The sequence below is a fragment of the Mytilus trossulus genome, chromosome 7 (assembly GCF_036588685.1).
Source record: "Mytilus trossulus isolate FHL-02 chromosome 7, PNRI_Mtr1.1.1.hap1, whole genome shotgun sequence".
In the NCBI taxonomy this organism is placed as follows: domain Eukaryota; kingdom Metazoa; phylum Mollusca; class Bivalvia; order Mytilida; family Mytilidae; genus Mytilus; species Mytilus trossulus.
In genome coordinates this window covers 30,792,217-30,815,793 of record NC_086379.1, presented here as the reverse complement: position 1 = coordinate 30,815,793, position 23,577 = coordinate 30,792,217, and the positions used below count along the sequence as shown (strand labels likewise).

Genomic DNA, 23,577 nt, shown 5'->3' with positions numbered 1-23,577 from the left:
GAATATTAGCACCTGCGATCAACCCCAGTTTTAGTGGGGTACGTGTTGCTTAGTCATTAGTTTTCTATGCTGTGACTTGTTTTGTTATCTATTACTTGTCTATTTGTCTTTTGTCTTTGTTAACCATGGTGTTGTCAGTATGTTTTCTATGTGTTTGAATGTCCCTCTGGTATCTTTCACCTCTCATTTATTCCATAACCAGAATGATTAAGACAAGAAAATTGACCTACATGTTGTTTTAAGTTTATAACATATAAAAGATGCTGGACAATTGAAGTAATGGGATGAATCGCAAACGGAAATTCATAGAAAAACAGGTACACAAACTAACTATACAAATTACAAGCAACAAATCAGGTTTGATCGAGTGAAAATATTCAGGCATACGTGATGAAAATAAGCATGATAAGAACTTTACAGGTCACATGCGGGATTCATTACACATTTACATTTTAACCATTGTCATTATTATGCCCAACTCCGATTAGGAAAACAGCATTTAATAAATAAATGCACCGTTTAATTCTCCAACACTGTATTAAATGTTAATTAATATTAGACAAAACGCGCGTTTCTATCATATGTTTATCTTATTATGAATAGACATATGTTGTTTAGTGATTTCCAAAATTCAAGTATCCAACTCAGACCAAACGAAAGGACAATGAAAGCTATGAAACTGTTTACAGCCTTTAACAATGAGCAAAATCAATGACGCATAGTTAGCAATAAAAGAACCCGAATTGATAAAATATGAATAAATTTAAACACACGACTTTTAATTCTCGGTCGTATCATAGCAAAAACTGATTACTACTTGAGAGACTTTGATCAAAAGACTAGTAATCGGCAATTATCATTTGTTTAGCTAGGTTCACACTGCCGATCAGATCGACTCGTTGAACCCGATTGTCAAAATTTCAACGACCAAGCTCAACCAAAATCTTGATCGGGCCTGTCAAAGACTTCTACCAGACTGCTATCCGACTGTACACGACCTTTATTCGACAATTTACGACCCCATCAGGACTCCCGATAACAAAATGAATACTTATTCGATAATTCCGATCCATTCACGATTTTTACACAATCTTTACTGGACTAACTAGACCATATCAATGTTTTCACGATTTCAGTCTACACTTGACCACACAAGATTGACCTGAGCGTAGGCATAATCGGGTATGCATAATTTTAGTACAAAAAAAGTCCGAAACTTTTATTCTCCGCCGCTTTGGAGTGAGCATTTTTTTTGTATAAGTACAAACATTTCTAGACAAACAAAAAATACAGACAAACTAAACAGAAAATATCCCATAAAAAAGACAAATAGATCCTTGATCGATGCTCTTATAAATCAACTTCGAAAGATAACTTAGTAGTCAGCAGTCTAAACTACTGTTGTATTTGAAAAATCCGCCGGTGCCAAAATTGCAGAATATTCTTCCCTTACGGAACACCTGACTTCATCCCAGGTTTTAGTTGGGTTACGTGTTGCTAGGTTTTAAGTTTTCTATGTTATGTAGCCTGCTGTTTGTCTTCTCGTCGTTTTTATTTTTTTGCTATGGCTGATTCGCTTTGTTTTCGACCTTTGAGTTGGATTGTTTCTAAAAAAACATTTTTGGACTTTTTCAAAATGAAATTCCGAAGATAAGCTTATACGGGTCTTTAGCTTGTATTAACTATTATACATGTAAAAGAGAGAAAACGATAGTGTATAAGTATACATGTAAAAGAGAGAGAACAGACATGATATAATAAACATGTGAGGGAGAGAGAGAGGATATATCAAGGGAGCAATCAAAAACTGACAGATAACACCTTCAGGTCATGATTAATTTTAGATGGCTGCATTCCACAATAAGATTCTCATCTAAGCGAGAAAGTAAAAGGGTTTGAAGATTCGGACATCACCGTTGTAATACAAATAAAAGTTTCAACAGGGAATTTGATGATATCTAAATCGTGTGGGACATTTATAGCAAATACCAGAATTACTTGTTAAAGGCGTTATATAAGTTGTGTAGCATGGGAGGCGTACAAGAAGGAGTACATTAGGCAACATATAGGCGCCTTATTTGAAAGGGTAAGAGAAAAAAAGACAGGAAATAGTGTAACCTTCAAACCCGAATAGTAAGCTCACTTACAAATAATATACGTTTTAATAGAATTGATAATTCGTGAATGTAAATCCTATTTAACAATGATGGACTAGAATAATTCTAAAGTAGCTGGCTTTTGCAACTGCACATTTGGACAACTATCTAATTAAGATGAATATCTGGTAATACACAAAAATAATAACAGGATATGAAATATACCCGAAATCTAAGTTTCGAATTTTAAACATAATATTATCTAGGTATGCATTTATGAAGAGGTGTATCATGTGTAAATTGATAACATTACTACAGCAAAACTAATCCAGATAAAACAGAAGACTGATTTTCTTCTTTTTTGAGGCACATATAAACTCATGTAAAGTTTGTGAAATACATGCGGTATATCATAATTGTATTATGCAACTTTCTTTTAATTTGAGTATAATACCAACAGCATTGAATAAAATGCACTGTCAAACAGATTTCTTATATGTGTTTTGTCTTGTTTCTTTTGTAAGTCAGAGATTATGATAAAAATAGAAAGAATTTAATATAACACCAAAATTAATTTTAAAGGAAAATATTTATTTCAATCCCTCTGCACATTAATATTCACGTTCTTGGACAAAAGCATGGTTATTGGTTCTTGTTTCACTGTGTCCTTAGGTATCTGCATTATTGATGCATACGATACTTTGCAATTGTTTGATAGAATTCGAACAGTTTATTTGATTGCTCTGTTGAGGCAAAGATCTGAAAATAAGTATACAGTGATTTATAAAAAAAATGATTGATCGATTAACAATTCAATTATCATACACCTTCATTGACCCTTCAACGGCCGGCAAATATAATATGCATAGTATGGTGATCAAATAACAATACAAAGAAATATGTCGTCCTTAAATCTATACCGATACACTGATACGTCTAGGTTGCTATGTTTCTAGGTAAAAGTCCATAGGAAGATATATTTTTCTAATCTGGAAATACTACTTTTCTTAATACCGGCCAGTCCATTGAAAATTAGTTATTGTCATCCTTTAATGTTGCCTACAGTAAAAATAGAAACGTACAGTAATAATAGCAGTCTTTTCACTTCCTTAACAAACCAACTGCACTTCTCGCGCAAATGTGTACAACTTTTATAGGACTCTATAGGTTTCTATGAATCTGAACAAGCGATAAACAAAACCTATATTATGCGAATTGAATTTCCTAGAATCATATTATACATCATGTAGAAGAGTTCTGTTTGATCAATTACCAAATTCTCAATAAATAAACAACATAAGATAGCATCAACGTGCAGTTATTAGACTACAGAAACTGGACCAGCCATCGTGACATGTACGTCGCAAGTTTTTTACAACCTACCATTTTTGTAAAAGGCGTATATACTAGAGTATATGTCAACGAAACATCAACACAAGAACAAATAGTAATCAGGGTGACATAATAAACAAAAAAAGAAATTGAACAATATTAATATGTCACTCGACCTGATAATTTGCCACACAAAAATCAACTAAAAAGCATACACTCTGCAAGCTTATCCTTTGACTTCTATAAATGACTTATACTTAAGAATTAATATTTTTTTAAGAATTATTAGTCAAACTTTCTGTATTTTGTTTTATTCTGATCATTTATGGTTCAGATGAGGAATTCAGATTTCAGACAAATTCACCTTTATACACATATTTGTTTTCCTTTTTGAAAGTGATAAACATATTGTATTTACACTTTCATGTATACACAAAGCGAAATAACTCTGCTTTGCTACAATTTATTTATGTATGGTAACTAAACTCACAATGATTACCAAGATTGGTTATTTGTACTCCAGGCAAATCTTTCATCTACAAAAAGTGACACTCAAAAGTAAAAAGTGCGAAGTTGATGAGCATTTAATTTCCGAAAGTTTTTGTCAAAATAAGATACTCAGTTTTAAAAATAATAAAGCAGGAAGATATTGTTCACGTTCCTTGAATTTCGAAATTATGAAATGTTCCTAACGTGACAGGTGTCATTTATTTTAGTTCTTATTTCATTATAATGGCATTACAGGAATCAAAATTCAATATAATACCTCTTCATTCAGTTGAAATTGAACGTTGAATTCCCTTAAGGTAAGTTGTGTAATAGAAATTAAGAAAAAAGTAATACGTGTTTCTGCAAACTTTAAAACCAGAATTCATGGCAAGTTCTATAGGTGTTGTATATGTTTTAATCACCTTTGTATGGGCACATTGCGGTAAGTCAAAGGTTGAGTCTTCCCAAGCAAAGAAAACTGCTGATTCACATAAACTATTGTAATAATGTCCAAATAGCAGAAATAAACATCAAGAAAAACATAAATTGATAAGGACCAGCCCCTCAGGAACACATGTTTTTGATTGAGTATCATTGTTTTGGTTCTTATAAGTCTTCTCGTTACACTCTGCATATCTCAGCAGATAGTTTATTTAAGGTGGATAGAGGAAGATGTGGTATGAGTGCCAATGTTTAATAATCTGTAGATGTTTACTAAAAATCTGTATATGTTTTAGTAATTTTGTTGATAGATGTATTATATACTATTGTTATTTCATTAAGACTGGGGGGGAAATGGTCTTTTAGATGTTGTTAATATTGTATTTATTTAACTGATTTAATGAACATGTTGATTGAAGCTTTCCTCAAATGATCAAGAAACTGTAGACGTTTCAATTTCTTATTCTAGAAAATTGAAAATGTCTGCATTTACTACGTTGTTATTCATAGTCTAACGGTAGTACAAGTTGGGTCTCTGCCGTGTCTATCAGACAAATCTAAGAAGATAATTGAAAAAACCAAAAAGACATTGGATGGTCTGGAAAAGGAACTAGAGAGTAAGTACATTTATAAAATTACGTCAAATTCAGAAAAATTTAAACAAATATATTTACTCTAAATCGAAATCCTATAACTGTATAAATGCATGAATAGCGAATAATTCGTCTCTCTGGTATGCTTTAGAACAAAATTATTTTCAAATTCTTGTAAGAATATGCTTACAGTATATCCATCAAATTTTCAACAGGTACAATGTTTGGGTTCCTTTTTAAAAAAAAGTCAATAGAACTGAGGACATGGGACCGATGGTTGAACGTTTTGTGGTATATTAATATGTTGAAACTTGTATTTAGATTTGTCACTATAGTATATTCCTGCCACAATTGATAAATACATATACATATATGTATATGAATGTATGTGAGTTTGTTTTATTCAGTTCGTCACAAACATGTTTAGACCGTTGGTTTTCCCGTTTGAATGGTTTTACACTAGTAATTTTGGGGCCCTTTATAGCTTGTTGTTCGGTAGAGGCCGTTCTTTAACCTATAATGGTTTACTTTTTAAATTGTTACTTGGATGGAGAGTTGTCTCATTGGCACTCACACCACATCTTCCTATATCTATTAATTTGTTTATATGATAATTAAAATTATTATATAAAAAAAACTTATATGGAAAAAATGTTTGGTCACTTAGAGACCAATGGCCGGTTTCGAAAATCAGAAATCTATTCTTCTGGATTAAGACACTCCTTTTAGAGACAGAACTCTTCTGAAATCCGAATTGAGACTGGCCACTATTTGGTACTCAATCAATTAGTTTTTGTAATGTGCTTACTTATGTGCAATCGTTAATTTCTGAACAATAACAGGACAAATTAATATATTGTTCTATAAACAAGAATTTGCGTCATCAAGGTCAAAACAAAAAAGAATGACATATATATAAAACAAAATATATTTGCTTATCCTTTACATTTAGTTTTTGTGCATTTTTATCTAAGTACAAACAAATCTTATTTTCAAATTAAATAGCATTTTTTAGATTTACAATTATAAAAACAATCTTTATTTTTTTCAAATTCATGCCCCCCCCCCCAATTTTTTTTTAAAGAAAAATTATAATCAAATTCATGTAGATCGTTGATATGACCTTGGGAGTAAATTCGTATCTATATGTTATTTCTAATGTATAAGCTTCCCTACGCTGCTTTGAGTTTTTAAAATGAAATTCGTAAAACTTGAAAACGTGGTAAAAAGATATAAGAAGATGTGGTATGAGTACAATTTGTAAAAGAAAAGCATTATAGGTCAAAGTACGACATCAATGGTTATTTGCAGTTACAAGTAGTTTACCTCAAACATTATGATTCAAGTATATAGTTGGATATGCATAACAAATTGAAGTACAAAAACAAGAAAACAGTGTGAGTATATTATTTTGTTTAACATTTGACAGAGAAAGAATGGAAAACGTACAAAGATCATTGTTATCATCTTGGAGGAGATGTTGAAACTTGGTTCATCGCAGAGGTATTGTAATGGTTTTGTTCATGTGATACATAATTAGTGTTATAAATTATAAGCTTGGTACCTTTGATAATTATCAACATGACATATTCATTTTGCAGTAGGAAAGAATAAAGTTTAATTGCTCGGTAGGATTATCTATTGGAAGTTGGTGAAACGTTAATGTAAGAGGATGCTAGTTTATTATATGTAGCATGTGTGGCTTGATAAATGCTTCACGACAGAATTATATATACTAACAGACGAAGAAACTAGTGCAGTCTTTATGTACACGAGAGAAGACATGAGACCGAACGTGCACCAGCATGGTCTGTTGTGTGTCTTGAGTATGAGTTATAAATAATTCAGGAAAATGAAATAAATGCACGAAGTAAAGCATGTGATAATTTGATATGTGGTTGTACAGTAAACTTTCAATGGCGTATCTGGATATATTCTAGTATTTTAGTCATTTGCGTGCTATACTCTGTGCGCAACATGTCCTATTTGAAGATCTACGTCTTAATTTTCTAAATTTATGTTTTATAATTGAATAATCGTATTTTTTATGATTTTTCTTCAAAGAAATGAGAGAGGCTGTGTTGGCTTAATAACAATCTTTGTTTTATTGCAGAAAAAATGTCGTCAAATCAGTGGATATCTTGTCAAAATTGACGACTCATCAGAAAATGTATGGTTAAAAACACAGTTTAGTAAGGGTGAGTCTTCATACAATATAAAAAAGATAGTTTCAACTTTTATTGCAAGGTCTGTTATCAAGCAACATGATATAAAATATAAAATAAACATGAAAGTAACGTTTAAGTAGAAAATATCAAGAGGCAATACATAAAGTATGCCAAAGCAGACAAATCAATGGTCATTTAAAAACTGTTCAGAGAACAATTGATTCACGGAAAACTTGCGGTTGAGTAAGAAGAAAAGGACAAGTACCGCGTTGAAATTGAGTGCTCCTAAAAGGTATGCAGCTTCTATTTAACTAGTATCATAATTCATAATGTTATGGATATGTTAAAACCATGTGTAGTAGCATTACATTAGATTGGTATCAATTTTTTTTCATGTGGATGGATAAACAGTGACGTATTATCACGCATCCTTTTATCAATAAACCGATCTCTTTGTTGTACAAAATCACACAAAACCAGGTTTATTGCATTTTTGATTATTTATATAATTAATTTCTGTTTATAATACTGTAAAACAAATTTCTTTATAGTTGCAGTTTTTCTCAAATATTGCTTTCTTAAACTTTCTAACGATTTCTAATCACAATTTTTTTTCGAACTTCTTTTCGCGTAAACAAATAAAACTCAAATTAGTTTTGATATGGCGATGCTTTATTTTAGCGTTAGTAGTTAACTGGCGCTTCAAGGAAATTCACTTCAATTCAAACGCATTCACATATAGATATCATGATCAACTATAGTTTGATCTTTGTACTTGAACTTTTAAGGAGCCAATTACTGGATTGGTCTGACCGATCTTCACGAGGGAAACTTCCGGTGGTCATATGATCAGGAAAAGGCAAAATTTACATCATGGAACAGCGGAGAACCTGGTAACCATGGTGGTAATGAGGATTGTGCAGCGCACTTCGGTCACACAGATACTTGGTTCGACGCACCATGTTACAACACGTTCAACTGGATATGTGAAAGAAACTTCTGTAAATGTTATTTAACTTTAGTTTACCACACAAATAGTTCACTGTAAAGCACTATAAAGCACAGAGCAATACAAAGAAGTCGTTTATGTTGATAATGCACTCTGACAACGTGATGAGCGAAAAAAAAGTGTCACTTATACGACATAACGTACACGTTTTATGTTCAAACCTCGGAAAAAGAGTAACGCAAATGCTTTTTCTAATTTTGATCCCTTAGTCAAGTATATTATGAACAATTCGGAAAGATATATTAAAACCTCGATCGATTAAACAAAACTGCACGGTTTTAAAGAACAGATACAGAAAGTGACAACCATTAAAATTTTGCTCATTAATGAAGGTCATAGGGTGACCCATAGTTGTTAATTTGTATGTCATTTGGTCTCCTGTAGAGACTAGCAATCATATTACATGTTTCGTTTTATAATTTTTTGTTTGTTTATTGTCTTTTGGGCAAATATTCAGACTATAGGAAACAATTAACAAAAGGTTGTTATAGGTTATAGATATCTTGACAGTAAACGTAAGCTCTTAAACAAGGACAGTGATCATAAAACTGTTTTCATGAATTCGGGATAAAGTTTAAAAGACTTTATTTTGGTTTTCACCATTTAATTTATTAAGTATTATAACTTAATTAAAATTTTCTTATATCATCTGCACGTGTTTTACAAACAAAAAGAAACAATTTATACAATGGCAATGGTTTAATGATGAGCATGGCGACTATTTACCGGCTAGTCATGTGAAATCATGTGAAATCAAAATGAGTAAGTTGAGGTCATGATTAAAATCCAGACTGATGAAATTCTTTAGCAATGATAGTATTTAGATTTTTAATTAAGAGGCAATTCCTGTCATACTCCTAAACTACATTTCTGTATTTAAAACTGATGAGATATATTTGGAAGATACATGGTTGGAATTTCTTTTTAGCCTAAACAATGGGAATTGTCTGTAAAATCAAATTTACAAAGCTAGTATTTAATTGGTATTTTTTCAAATGAATCTTCTTCTATCTAGCTCTAAAAGGGTGATCCTCTTACCATACTCAATACTAGTATATAAGTCAAACATAATTATGAACATTTCACACATTGAAGTTATTTCGTGAGATATTTGTTTTTTTCTTTCAGAGTTTCATCTTTTACATATAGACTTTTAATTATTTATAAGTACTTTCACCATGATGCCTCCTAACGATACATATTACCGAAAAGCAATACTAGTAGTTTGAATATAAAAAATATGTCCTTCAATATTTAAACAAATTGACAAGTGTGTCGTTCACGTGCCCTCTATGTCAGGTTTTATTCTTTTAAACGTTTTCCTTGTGTTAATTAAGTACCCAGAGAATATAATTCCATAACCAGGAAGCTTAAGACAAGAAAATCTATCTACATGAGTTTATAATTATATAACAGACGAAAGATGCTGTACGATTCTTATTATTGAAGAAATCAAACACCAAAATCAATAAATATGCAAAAACTATATTCTACTGGTACAAAATACAAGCAAAAATGCAAGTCTGACATTTAGGCATATGTGATGAAAATTAGAACTTTACAGGTCACATGTGCGAGTTCATTACATCTTTATATTTTAACATTTGTCATTATTATGTCAACTCCTATTACGAAAACAGAGATAAATAAATCAATGCACTGTTCAATTTTTAATACTGCATTTAAGTGATTACTTAATACAAAGTACTAGACAAAATGCGTGCCTCTATCATATGTTTCTCTTATAATAAATAGGCAGGTGTTGTTTGGTTTCCAAAAAAGACAAGTATCTAACAGAGAGCAAATGTAGGACAATAAAAGCTATGTGACTGTGAACGGCCTTCAACAATGTGTAAAACCAATAGTGTAAATCCAGTAGTAAACATGACACCACATAGAAAACTACAGAATAAACAACACGAACCCACCAAAAACTAGGGGTGATCTTAGGTGCTCCGGAAGGGTAAACAGATCCTGCGCTACATGTGGCACCCGTCGTGTTGCTTATGTGATAACAAATCCGGAAAGTAGTCTAATTCGGTAGGTCTCATTCATTAAAGGGAAGGGGATTGTAGTTACGACGTAACATATCCGATATCATTTGTGAAACGGTTATCCCATAACGGTCAACCAACTCGTGATGGCGTCCGTAAAATTTATGAAGGGATGATTTCAACTTCACCATTTGGAACTTTCTATCAAGAAAAAATCATGATAGAAAATGCAATCACGGAAATATCGTATCAATTGGGAGATATATACCCCGGATGCAGGTGCTGCTGGAATGTTGCTACTTAGAAATTGAAAGTTCACATTTGAAAAGCTGAAATCATCTCTTTTATCGTAAAGTTTTGTTTTCAACCGACCCTCATTGTCAAATTCTAGATGTAAGTCAATATATGAAGCCGACTTAACTGTATCTGTAGTACCCTTTATCTCTAGTTCGATGGGATAGATGCGTTCCACATAGTCCACAAAGTGTTTCCAGTCACGAACCCTGATTGTTTGCATTATTTCTACTATTATATGACATGGGTTTGAGATTGTTAAATGAGTTTCTGCGGATCTACATTGTTATTCTCTACGATATATGAAAATTAAAGATTTGGTAATTGAAATCAATACATTTCTTTTATTATTTTTTTTTATGAGGAGAGGAAGATGCCAAATATTTATAACAATGAATGTTGATAGTCACGAGTTTCAAAATCAAGTCTTTAAATTGAATTAGATGATACTCCATTTCATCAACTGCACTCATTAGATATTCGATGTCATCAACTGCACAGTTAAGTTATATTTTTAGCATTATTTTAATAAATTGGAATGGACTAGTTCTGGCAACTGAGGACTAAAGTCAACTCAATATACAGATTGTTTAGTATTTTGCACTTTATTTACACCTAGAACCTCCAAATTTCCGCAAAAAAATTCGTACGTGCACCAATTAACTCTCTTGTGTTATACTTTTTCATGTAGACATTTCTCCTAGTCTATCGTATTTTTAATCTTTTGTTTTATTTTTATTATTTGTTGGGCTTTTTTGGTTGAAAAAGTAAATAAGAGTTATGTTTACGAAAAGAATTACTGGAAACCAAATTATAGTTTGTATAAGATTTTTTTTCCTTTTTAATGCTTGAAGATGTGGACTGACGTGTCTTTCACGTTCCTTCTGATTTAATTCTTTTCAACGTTTAACTAGTGTTTTTGAAGCACCTAGAAAATATAATTCAATAACCAGATTGTATAAGACAAGAAAATCTACCTAAATTGCTAGAATGTTTAAGACAAGAAGATCTACCTTTTTTTTTTTTTTTTAATTCTATGATAGACGAAAGATGCTGAGCAATTCAAGTTATAAGAGAATAGAAAACGGAAATCAATAGTGCAAATACTATACAAATTACAAGCAACAAATAAGATTTCATCGAGTAAAAATATATTCAGCATATGTGATGAAAATAAGAAGTTTTACAGGTCACATGCGTGTATTCATTACACTTATACACTTCAACCATTGTCATTATAATGCCAAACTCCGATTAGGAAAACAGCAATTATAAATAGATAAATGCATCATTTAATTCTCCAACACTGCATTAAAAATGTTAATTAATTCTAGACCAAATGCGTGTCTCTATCATATGCATCTCTTATTGTGAATAGACAGATGTTGTTTAGTGATTTCCGAAGAGACAAGTTTCCAACACAAACCAAATGATAGGACAATAAAACCTATGGAACTGTGTACAGCCTTTAACAATGAGCAAACCCATGAAAATAGAAAATTCAGCAATGAAATAACCCAAAATGATAAAAAGTGTTTAAACTTTAACAAAAAACAATTATTCCCCGTCGTACCAATTGAATACTACTTGAGACTTGAATTAAAAGTCTAGTTATCGTCAATCATCATTTGAACATTGCGATCAACTACAGATATTTTCCTTCTGTCGATATATATATATATGTATAAAAAAGCATTTTATACAAATAAGGAGGTGTGCAAAACACCCCTCAAAATAAGGACACGACAAATTGAGAAAAAACATTATCGAACTCTTTTCAAAATGAAATTATGAAGATGAGTTTAAACTGGAGGTCTTAAGGTTTGTATTAACTATAAAAAATGTAAAAGAGATCTAGAGAAAAAAAGGTATGCTATAATTATAAATGTGAAATAGAGAGAAAAGATATGCTATGAAATATTAAACTGTACATGCAAAACAAAGAAAATATATCAAGGAAGCAACCAAAAACCAACAGACAGCACTTCAAAAGTCAAAAAAGAATTTCAGATGGCTGCATTTAACAATTAGATTCTCATCTACGCAAGAATGTGAGGTGGTTCGAAGATACGGACATCGCCGTTGTAGTACAAATAAATATATCAACAGGGTATTTGATTATATCCAAATCGTGTGGCCCATTTAAAGAAAATGCCAGAACTAATTGTAAAACGCGTATTCACTAAAATAATTTTCGCAGCAGGGCAGCATGCAAGAAGAAGCACATTATGCAACATATGCCTACTTTAAAAAATTAAGAGTAAAAAGACAGGAAATAGTGGAACCTTCAGAACAAAAACTCACTAACAAATAATTTATGTTTTGACAATTCGTTAATGTAAATCCTATATAACAATGGACTAGAATAATTCTAAACTAGCTGGCTTATGCAACTGCACTTATGGACTACTATCTCATTTACATGATTATGAAAAATAACAGGATATGGAATGTACCCGACACCTAAGTTTCGTATTGTAAACATAATGTTATCTAAGTATACATTTATAAAGAGGTGTCTCGTGTGTAAATGGATAACATTACTACGACAAAAATAATCCAGATGAAACAAAAGACTGCTTTGCGTCTTTTTTTGAGGGGCAAATTAACTCATGTACATGTGGTATATCATAATTTGTTTCGCAACGTTCTTTCAATTTGAGTATGATACCAACAGCAATGAATAAAGTGCAATGTCAAACAAATTTCTTAAGTGTTTTGTCTTGTATCAATTGTAAGTCAGAGATTAAGATAAAAGTGAAAATAGTTTAATATAACCACAAAACTAATTTCTAAAGGAAATTATTTATTTTAATCCTTCTGCACATTAATATTCACGTTTCCAGCAAAAGCGTAGTTAGTGGTTCTTGTTGTTTCTGGAATTTACACATTTGAATAATTCTTTAGTAATTTTCAGAATAGAGACGTACAAATGTTTCACTGTGTCCTTCGTTTGATGTAGAATTGGTTAATACAATACATTTCAATTATTTGATAAAATTGGAACAGTTTTATTAATTGCTCTGTTGAGGCGAAGAACTGGAAACAAGTATACAGCGACTTTTTTTCTATAAGCATGATTGATTGATTAATAGATCAATTATCATTGATTATAATAAACTTTCATCGACCCTTCAACGGCAAATGTTTTATGCATATTACGGATGTTCAAATATCAACACTAATTAATCTGCCGTTCCTAAATTTAAACTACTACACTGGTACATGTGAAATTTGCTAGCTTATCAGGTAACACTAACAGTTGATAGGAAGATAATTTTTTTCTAACCTGGAAATTCCACTTTTCCCAATACAAGCCAGTCCATTGGCAATGAGTTATTGATACCCATTGAATGCCTTCTACATTAAATAGTAGCAACATACAGTAATTAAAGCATTTATTTGGCCTCCTCGATAAACCTATTGTATTTCTCGCACAGATGTGTACACCGTGTGTAGGACAGCCGCGTCAGTTTCTTTGAATATGAACAAGCGATAAGTAAAAACTTCTTTGCGAATTGAATTTCCTAGAACCATATTATTAAGTCATCGTGTAGTTATTAGCCTAGAAAGCTCATACTACATCTTCCTAAACATATAAACAAAGGTAAATGATATTTGACACACAAAAAAAACCCAAAAAAAACATACACTCAGCGCAAAAAAATAAAATCACAAAAATACTGTTCTTAGAGGAAAAACAATTCGGAAAGTCCATAATTACATGGCAAAAGCAAATAACAAAACGCCTCAAAAACGAATGGACAAGAACTGTCATATTCCTGACTTGGAACAGGCATTTTCAAATGTAGAAAATGGTGGATTTAACCTTGTTCTATAGCGCTAACCCTCTCACTTTAATGACAGTCTTATCAAATTTGTCCTTTGACTTCTATAAATGACTTGTACTTAAGAATTCATATTTTTATTAGATTCTCAGCCAAACTTTTTGTCTTTTGTTGATGCTGACCATTTATGGCAAGATTTAAAAAATTAACTTTTTTACACATATTTGTTTACCTTTTTGAAAGTAATAACAATATTTATTTACAATGTCATACACAAAGCGAAGTAACTCTGTTTAGCTACAATTTATTTATGTATGGTAACTAAACTCGCAATAATTACCAAGATTAATCATTTGTACTCTTGACAAGAGTTTCGTAATCAAAAGACTCACCAGTGACAATTAAAAGTAAAAAGTACGAATTTAAAGAGCATTTTCCTAGAAGTGTTGTCAAATAAAGCTTAGGTAATCTATTCTTCAAATTATAGCCATTTCATTTAAAAACAACTTTGAAGGAAGATACTTCATAAAAAAATCTGTTTAAATTCTTGTAATTCGTGGAAATTGTCTAACGTGACAGGTGTCATTGATTTTGGTTCTTATGTCATTATAATGGCATTGTATCACTCAAAATTCAATATGATACTGTTTCATTCAGTTGTATCTGCACAATTAATTTTAACTAATTCAAAAGGTAAGGAGTGTAATAGACATTAAAAGATGCAATACGTGTTTCTATAAATTTTGAAACCAGAATTCACGGCAAATACTATTTTAGATTTTGTATGTCTTTTTATCACCGCTGTTTTGATACATTGTGGTTAATAATATGTTAAATCTTCCTAAGCAAAGCAATCTGCTGATTTACATAAACCATTGGGATCAAATTCAAATAACAGCAATACTCATCAAATAACACTCAAATTAAACGAACCAGCCCCGTATGAACACATAGTGTTTTCTTGATAATCATTATTTGGTTTGTAAAGTTAACGTAAAAGAACTTCTTGTACATTCGACATACCTCGGCAGATAATACAATTTAGGTTACAGAATCTGTCGATGTTTACCAAATATATAGTTTCACTAGAAGCCACTTCAGCCTGATCATTTGTTTACTAGAAAATGTTTCAGTAAATCTCCTGGTAGATGTTAATGCTATTAATATTTTATAATCTAAAAAATATGGACTGGAAATAAAAAGTACTGTAAAGCACAGAGCGTATGTTGATAATGCACTCTCACAACGCAATGAGCGAAAGAGTGTCACTAGTATGATATAAGGTACATGTTATATGTACAATCCTTGGAAAAGAAAGTAACGCTGGGCTTTATCTAATTTTAATTACTGAATCAAGCTTATAAAAGTATTTTTTTTCAAATGAAACTACTACTATCTAGCTCTGAAATGGTGATCATCTTATCATACTTAATATATAACTCATACTTGGTGAGATATTTGTTTTTTTCGGAGTTTCACCCTTTTACATATATATTTTTAATTATTTATAAGTACTTTTACCATGATGCCTAAAAACGATACATTTTACAGAAAAGCAATACTAGTAGTTTGAATATAAAAAAAATTGTCTTTCAATATGTAAACAAATTGACAAGTGTGTCGTTCACGTGCCTTCTATGTCTGGTTTTATTCTTTTAAACGTTTTCCTTGTGTTAAGTAGGTACCTAGTGAATATAATTCCATAACCAGAATGTTTAAGACAAGAAAATCTACCTACATGAGTTTCTAATTATATAACAGACGAAAGATGCTGAACGATTGTTATTATTGGAGAAATCAAACACCAAAATCAATAAAGAAACATGTACAAAAACTATAGTTAACTGATACAAATAACAAGCAACAAATCAGGTGACAAAATTCAGGCATGAGTGATGAAAACTTAACAGGTCACATACGTGGGTTCATAACACTTTTACAGTTTAACCATTGTCAATTTAATGCCTAACACCAATTAAGAAAACAGAAATAAATAAATAAATGCACCGTTCAATTTTCCAACAATGCATTTAAGAGGTCAATTGATATTAAACAAAATGCGTGTCTCTATCATATGTTAAGGATGTATCTTATTATGAATAGGCAGATACTGTTTGATTTCCAAAGAGACGAGTATTTAACAGAGACCAAATATATGACTTTAAAAGCTGTAGGACTGTGTACCGCGATCAACTATGAGCAAAACGCAAAACTCGGTAATAAAAGGCCCCGAAATAACAAAATGGGCATACATTAAAATTAAAACGCGCGTCTAGTGTAAATATAAAATTTTAATCCTGGTATCTGTGACGACTTTATTTCCAAGTGTTTCTTAAGAACCTAGTGAATAAAATGCCATAACAGAAATTTTCAAGACAAGAAACCCTACCTAGTACATGTAGCACATGTATTTTTTTCTAATTCCATAATAGACAAAATATGCTGGACAATTGAAGTTTTGGGAGAAATTGAAATAGAAATCAAAAGGAAAACATGTGCACAAACATACAATTCAAATCAGGTTTAAATTTGACCCAGTGAAAATATTCAGGCAAACGTGATGAAAATTAGAACTTAACAGGCCACATGTGTGGATTTCTTACACTAATAAATTTAAACCATTGTCATTATGGTGTCCAACTCCAATTAACAAAACAGAAATGTATAAATAAATACACCGTTCAATATTCTAATACTGCATTAAAAAGGTTAATTAATATCAGATAAAACGCATGTCTCTATCATAAGTATATCTTATTATGAATAGTCAGATGGTGATTTCCAAAAAGACAAATATCTATCAGAGACCATATATAAGACTAAAAAAAGCAATGGGACTGTGTACGGCCTTCGACCATGTACAAAACCAATAACGTAAATCAAGCAATATAAGGCCACGAAATGGCAAAATATGAATTACTTAGAATGAAAAAAAACATACAGCCAGGTGTGTGGCAAAAATACAACATGTGAAAAACCTGACAGTAAAAATAGACAACAACTGATGAATTTCACAACTTCTGACGAGTTCATGAAATTCAAATGTGAAATCAGTCACCAATTTCATTTATTCACGATCATAGCATACCTAATAAGCGTACTATGGATCGTGTTTTGCTAATCGTGTTCGTATTCTACACCGCGTTTCGTATCCCGTACCCTCATTGTTTGCATTATTTCTATGCTATAATACTTCTTCATGAAGACATTCCTTTCGGTCTATCGTGCTTTCAAATTTTCTTTCAATCATTTCTTCTTTTTTTTAGGAAAAAGTAGATATGAAATATGTTCACAAAAAAATCTTATCTAAAAGCAATAGTTTATAGAAGAAACATTTTCCCTTCAATGTCAAAAAATGTGATCACACGTGTCCTTCACCTGCATTTAGATTTAAATCTTTTCAACGTTTTCCAAGTGTTTATTAAGAACCTAGTTGTTGTAAAGTCTGCTTACTACATGTATAGTAAAGCGCGCCGCTCGATTGTAACGTCACAATAGTTGACGTACTTCCTTTAGCTTTCATTACATTATCAAACTAGCAAGACGTGTGTTATTTTACTTCATGCCATTGTACAAAATCTTACCCACTATACGCAATATTGGTGCCGAGAATAGATGAAATAATGGAAGCGAAGATGAAAGCCGTCCGAGCGGGACACAAAGGAGCAGTTACAAAACTCCTGAGAAAATTCGAAGACATTCAACAAAGTTCCGAAGCGGATAAAGAAGAAATTTCAACGCTATTAGAAGCAGTCACACAGAAGAAAAGAATTTTAGAAAATATCAATGAGAAGATCTTGGAGCAAACTTCGGATGAAGATGTAGCAGTGGAAATACTGGAATCAGATGAGTACATGTTCAATTTAGAATATAAATTACGGCAAATTACAAAGTTAGTAAAGTCAGTTCAAAATCAGAGTTTACCGCAAATGAACCAGTTTCATCGAATTTGAACCCTCATGCCGATAGTTTTATACAATCAGTTCCCTCTACATTTATTAGTCAACCTTCAACATCTGCAAACCAACAATATACGCATAGCTCAAATTCACGTGCATCGTCTAGCGCAAACAGCGAGTATCACAAGCTACCAAAGTTAAACTTACCTATATTTACCGGAGATATACTAGACTGGCAATCGTTTTGGGACTCCTATGAAACCGCGATCCATACAAACCCTACACTGAGTGATGCACAAAAATTCAACTACTTAAAGTCCCTTCTACAAAGCGAAGCGTTACAAACTATAGCAGGATTTTCCATGACAAACACAAATTACGACAAAGCAATTTCATTACTCTAGGAAAGATACGGGCAAACTCATAAAATAGTCCAAACCTACATGCAGGCCTTACTTGATTTACAGGCTCCAATTCATACAATTACTAGCCTCCGTAGTTACTATGATAAGACAGAAACTTATGTAAGAGGTCTCGAGTCACTCGGACAGACAGACGTACGGATCATTACTAGTTCCTGTTATTCTGAATAAATTACCCGCAGAGATACGTCAACATTTAGCACGAGAACACAGATCCACAAACTGGACACTACATGATTTACGCAAAGCGCTTCTCGACGAACTAAAAATTATGGAAGCCGGAAAATTACCGAATAAAGTAGAAAGACCACTCGCTACCGCTACTTTTTTAACTAGTATGAAGTCACGTTCAAACTCAACATTCGGAAAACCCGAAAAGTCAGTTTCGGATAAAAAACCTTTCATTAAGTCTTGCATGTTTTGCCATGAAAATGGGCATATAGCCATTAATTGCACAAAAATCACAGCCGTTGATGCACGCACAGCTGTAATTAAGAGAGAGAGGCTATGTTTTAACTGTCTCGGTCGTCACAAATTAGCTGAATGCAAATCTACTAGCACGTGTAAAAAATGCAACAAACGTCATCATACAAGTATATGTAACAAGAATAACAGTATGAACGAATCACATGAACAAGTAAACGAAGATAATGGTAAAACCGTATTACACTCCTCCCTAGCACCACATAAAACATCAAATGTTATATTGAAAACCGCTGTCGCTTGCGTGAGCTCAGGAACACAGTCAACGGATGCTAATATTTTACTAGACGAAGGAGCACAGAGATCATTCATCACAGAATCACTCGCCAGAAAACTATATTTAGGTATAAACGGGACCGAAATAGTTCATCTTTCTGGATTCGGAGAGCAAAACAGACAAGTTAGGCATATGCAATCGGCAACGATTTACTCACAAACTGACGATGTAGAAAACATACCGCTCGAGGTACTTATCATTCCTGAAATAGCATTACCGATACAAACGCACATGAAATCAGTAGTTAATATGAGACATTTGCATGGCTTGAAATTAGCACACCCAATTACCGAAGATGACATGTTTGATATTAATTTACTTATTGGAGCAGATTATTATTGGAGTATAGTAGGAGATAAAATCATAAGAGGTAATGGACCGACTGCCGTCGAGTCTAAATTAGGATATTTACTTTCTGGACCAACGACAAGTATTAGAGAATCAAACAGAAGTTCAATATTGAACGTTATCGTGTCTCATAAAGCAGAGGAATGTAATTTAACAAAGTTTTGGGAAATCGAGTCCCTTGGTATAGAAGACAGTAACACAAATACAGAGCTAGAAGAATTTCAAACGATTTATGAAAACTCATCAGTGTCATTTCTTGACAACAAGTATGTCGCCAAGCTACCTTGGAAAACCAACCACCCGCCATTACCGTCAAACAAAGCAGTCGCCTTTCGTATGACCGAAAATGTAATAAGACGTCTTAGTAAAGAACCGCAATTGTTACAAAAGTATGGAGAAATCATCGAAGAACAGGAAAAGCGAGGGTTTATAGAGAAAGTCGAGAAAGATTTAGTTAAACCAAATATCAAGTTACATTATATCCCGCATCACGAAGTGAAGAAAGATTCCGCCACTACACCTATCAGGATCGTGTATGATTGTAGTTGTAGACAAACACCGGACACCGCCAGCTTAAATGATTGCCTACTTAACGTACCTCCGAAGTTGAATAATGTAACCGCAATACTTTTAAGATTCCGCATGAATAAATACGCCGTATGTACAGATATAGAAAAGTCATTTCTCAACGTTGGACTAGATATTGAAGACCGTGACGTCACCAGATTTTTCTGGTTAAGCAATCCAACAGACCCAAGCAGTTGTATCACGACTTATAGGTTTAAATCTGTATTATTTGGAGCCACCTGTTCACCATTTATATTAAATGCTGTTTTATCAAAACACATCAACAACCACCAGACAGAATTTACTGACAATTTAATGAGAGATTTATACGTAGATAATATTGTTTCTAGTTTTAATTCCGAAGATGAATTGTCACAATATTTCAAAGTTGTTCGCAAATTATTTACAGATGGTGGATTCAATTTACGCGCATGGGCATCAAATAACAAACTATTACAACAACTTGCAGAATCTGAAAAAGTTATCGACACAGAACAGGTAGTCAAAGTATTAGGCTTGCGTTGGAATACAGATAAAGATACGCTAAAGTATGCTGAAAATATTCTAGACACGGAAATAGACCTCATCACGAAACGCGAAGTACTTAGAGAATCGTCCAAGATTTATGATCCACTCGGGATCATCAGTCCAGTTACCGTACGAGGTAAAATATTTATGCAAACACTTTGGGGTGAAAATATGAAATGGGACGAGCCATTGCCTGATCATATGAGAACAGAATGGATTGACATCAGAAAAGATATTAATGAAGCAACAAAGACCGTTATACATCGTCACTACTTTACAAATTGTTCGGATTCTAACAGCGACACTGTGATACATGTATTCATGGATGCTAGCATGAAAGCTTACGGAGCTTGTGCATACCTAGTTTCAGAAGGAAAAAGTTCACTCTTAATGTCAAGAAATCGAGTAGCACCGTTAAAACAGCTAACAATTCCAAGACTAGAACTAATGGCAGCAGTAATTGGAAGTCGACTTTTATATCATATTTTGTCTCATATTAATGTTAATCGTGTAATATTATGGAGCGATAGCCAAATTGTCTTGAGCTGGCTGAGTTCGAACAAGACATTAAAACAATTTGTCGCTAACAGAGTGAAAGAAATCAAAGAACTGACTGAAAAGTTTACATGGAAATACTGTCCAAGTGAATCCAATCCCGCCGATTTACTATCAAGAGGAATAACAACTCAAAAGTTTAGAGACAACATGCTATGGATGAACGGCCCTGATTGGTTAACGAACGAGAATAAATGGCCTGAATGGAAAATAGATGAAACGCAAATTATGCCAGCAAGTGCTCAACAAGAAGTTACAGTTGATACGACACAAATACTGAGTACACACAGTGTAACGCAGGAAAATACCATATTTGACATTGACAGGTTTAATTCTTTCAAGAAACTTTTGAGAGTCATAGCCTACGTTGAAAGATTTATATTTAACTGTAGATCGAGAGAAAAACGTACTGCAAATCTTAATACGCAAGAATTACAGAATGCAACGTATACTTTGATACAAGAAGTACAACGAAGACACTTTTTGGACGTAAAGCTAAGCTTACAAAATGGTGAAACAAAGACACACAACTTAGTAAAACAACTGAAACTTTATTTGGATAAGGACAACTTGATTCGTTGTGAAGGACGTATTCATAACGCGCCATTGGATAAATCTACTAAATTTCCTATACTGCTACCTGCAAAAGATAGATTAACCAGACTCGTTATAATGGATGCTCACATTTCACATTTACACTCAGAACTGTCAAGTACCGTCACACTAATCCGGCAGACATATTGGATACCGACTATACGACAAGTTGCAAACAGTATCTTACGCAAATGTGTGACCTGTAAAAAGTTAAAGGCCGACCGTATACAGCCCCAGATCCGCCGCCTTTACCGAAGGACAGACTACGAGAAGCACCGCCGTTCACAGTAACTGGAGTTGATTTTACGGGAGCTCTGACAGTGAAAAACAACGATGGAACTACAAGCAAGGCTTACATATGTTTATTTACATGTGCCAGCACTCGCGCTGTGCATTTAGAAGTGGTGGACAATTTAACAGAAGAAACATTTATCCTAGCATTTAGAAGATTCGTAAGTAGAAAATCGTTACCGAAAACGATGATATCCGACAATGCTACTACCTACATTGCAGCCGCTAAGCATATAGAGAATCTCACACGATCAGCGTCACTTACAGAAACGTTGAACAACTATGGTACAACATGGACATTTATACCAAAACGCGCACCGTGGTACGGTGGCTTTTGGGAAAGATTGATAGGGATTACAAAAGATTGTGTTAAGAAGGTTTTGGGACGTTCCCTTATCAATATAGAACTTCTTAAGACAATTGTGACTGAAGTTGAAACTATTATGAATGACCGTCCACTAACTTACGTATTGTCAGATCCTTTAGATGAACCGCTAACGCCATCACATTTACTTTACGGACGTCGGATCACAACACTTCCATACCCTGATAATAGAGACTTTGAGCATTCGACGCTTGAGATGACTCATGAATCTGTGAATAAACTGTCTCGATTGAAATCTCAAATTATTCAACAGTTTTGGTGCAAATGGAAACACGAGTATCTTACCTCTCTTCGAGAATATCATCGAAACACCGGAAAGGACAATAAAACAATTAAAGTTGGAGACGTAGTACAAGTGTACGAAGAATCACCGAGGACAAAGTGGAATCTAGCCGTTATTGATCAACTGAACATTGGAGGTGACGGGAAAACGAGATCTGCTGTTATACGGACAAAAAATGGACTCACTTCACGTCCAATAACAAAACTTTATCCTCTCGAAGTGTCAGAAAATAGAGACTTTACTATAGACAATAATTGTGACCTCAACAATCCTTCTACTTCTAGAAACTTAAGCCGTAAAGCGAAAAGTGTTGCCATAGAGAAACTTAAGAAATGGACAAAAGGAAATAATTCATAATCAATGACTGTAAATTTAATTCAAGCTAAGTTTTCATATATAGACATTAACTCCTTTCAGAGACTTCAGAGTTTTCAGTAATTTTTCAAGTGTCAATTTATTTATATTGTAGTTTTTAATATTTTTAATTTCATCTTTTGCGCGGCCCGAGTATGTTGTAAAGTCTGCTTACTACATGTATAGTAAAGCGCGCCGCTCGATTGTAACGTCACAATAGTTGATAGGTTTTATTGAGTTTTAATTAATGAAAATATTTTGTAAATTTACAACATCGCAATAATCTGAAAGAAGAGTTTAAAAGCTTTAAAATGATATACAACACTTTATAATATCATTGTTTATGTTTGAAAATTAACAAGATGAATGTGTCTTGTCCGTGATTTC

At 32.9% G+C, this 23,577-nt stretch overlaps 2 protein-coding genes and 1 long non-coding RNA gene across 3 annotated transcripts; all 3 read left to right on the top strand.

The window, feature by feature from the left end:
* The first annotated feature begins 4,831 nt into the window (after positions 1–4,831).
* Positions 4,832–6,454, top strand: LOC134726963 (uncharacterized). Its single transcript, XR_010108685.1, has 2 exons — positions 4,832–4,975; positions 6,381–6,454. It is a non-coding gene; the product is annotated as an uncharacterized LOC134726963 (long non-coding RNA).
* A 12,687-nt stretch (positions 6,455–19,141) lies between these two features.
* Positions 19,142–22,168, top strand: LOC134726345 (uncharacterized). Its single transcript, XM_063590743.1, has one exon. The coding sequence runs from the start codon at positions 19,142–19,144 to the stop codon at positions 22,166–22,168; it is 3,027 nt and encodes a 1,008-aa protein (XP_063446813.1).
* Positions 22,169–22,356: 188 nt separating this feature from the next.
* On the top strand, positions 22,357–23,193 carry LOC134726343 (uncharacterized). Its single transcript, XM_063590742.1, has one exon. The coding sequence runs from the start codon at positions 22,357–22,359 to the stop codon at positions 23,191–23,193; it is 837 nt and encodes a 278-aa protein (XP_063446812.1).
* Positions 23,194–23,577: the final 384 nt, after the last annotated feature.

Coding starts and splice junctions, on each gene's coding strand:
- LOC134726345 (XM_063590743.1), top strand. CDS start 19,142: ATGAACGAATCACATGAACAAGTAAACGAAGATAATGGTAAAACCGTA.
- LOC134726343 (XM_063590742.1), top strand. CDS start 22,357: ATGATATCCGACAATGCTACTACCTACATTGCAGCCGCTAAGCATATA.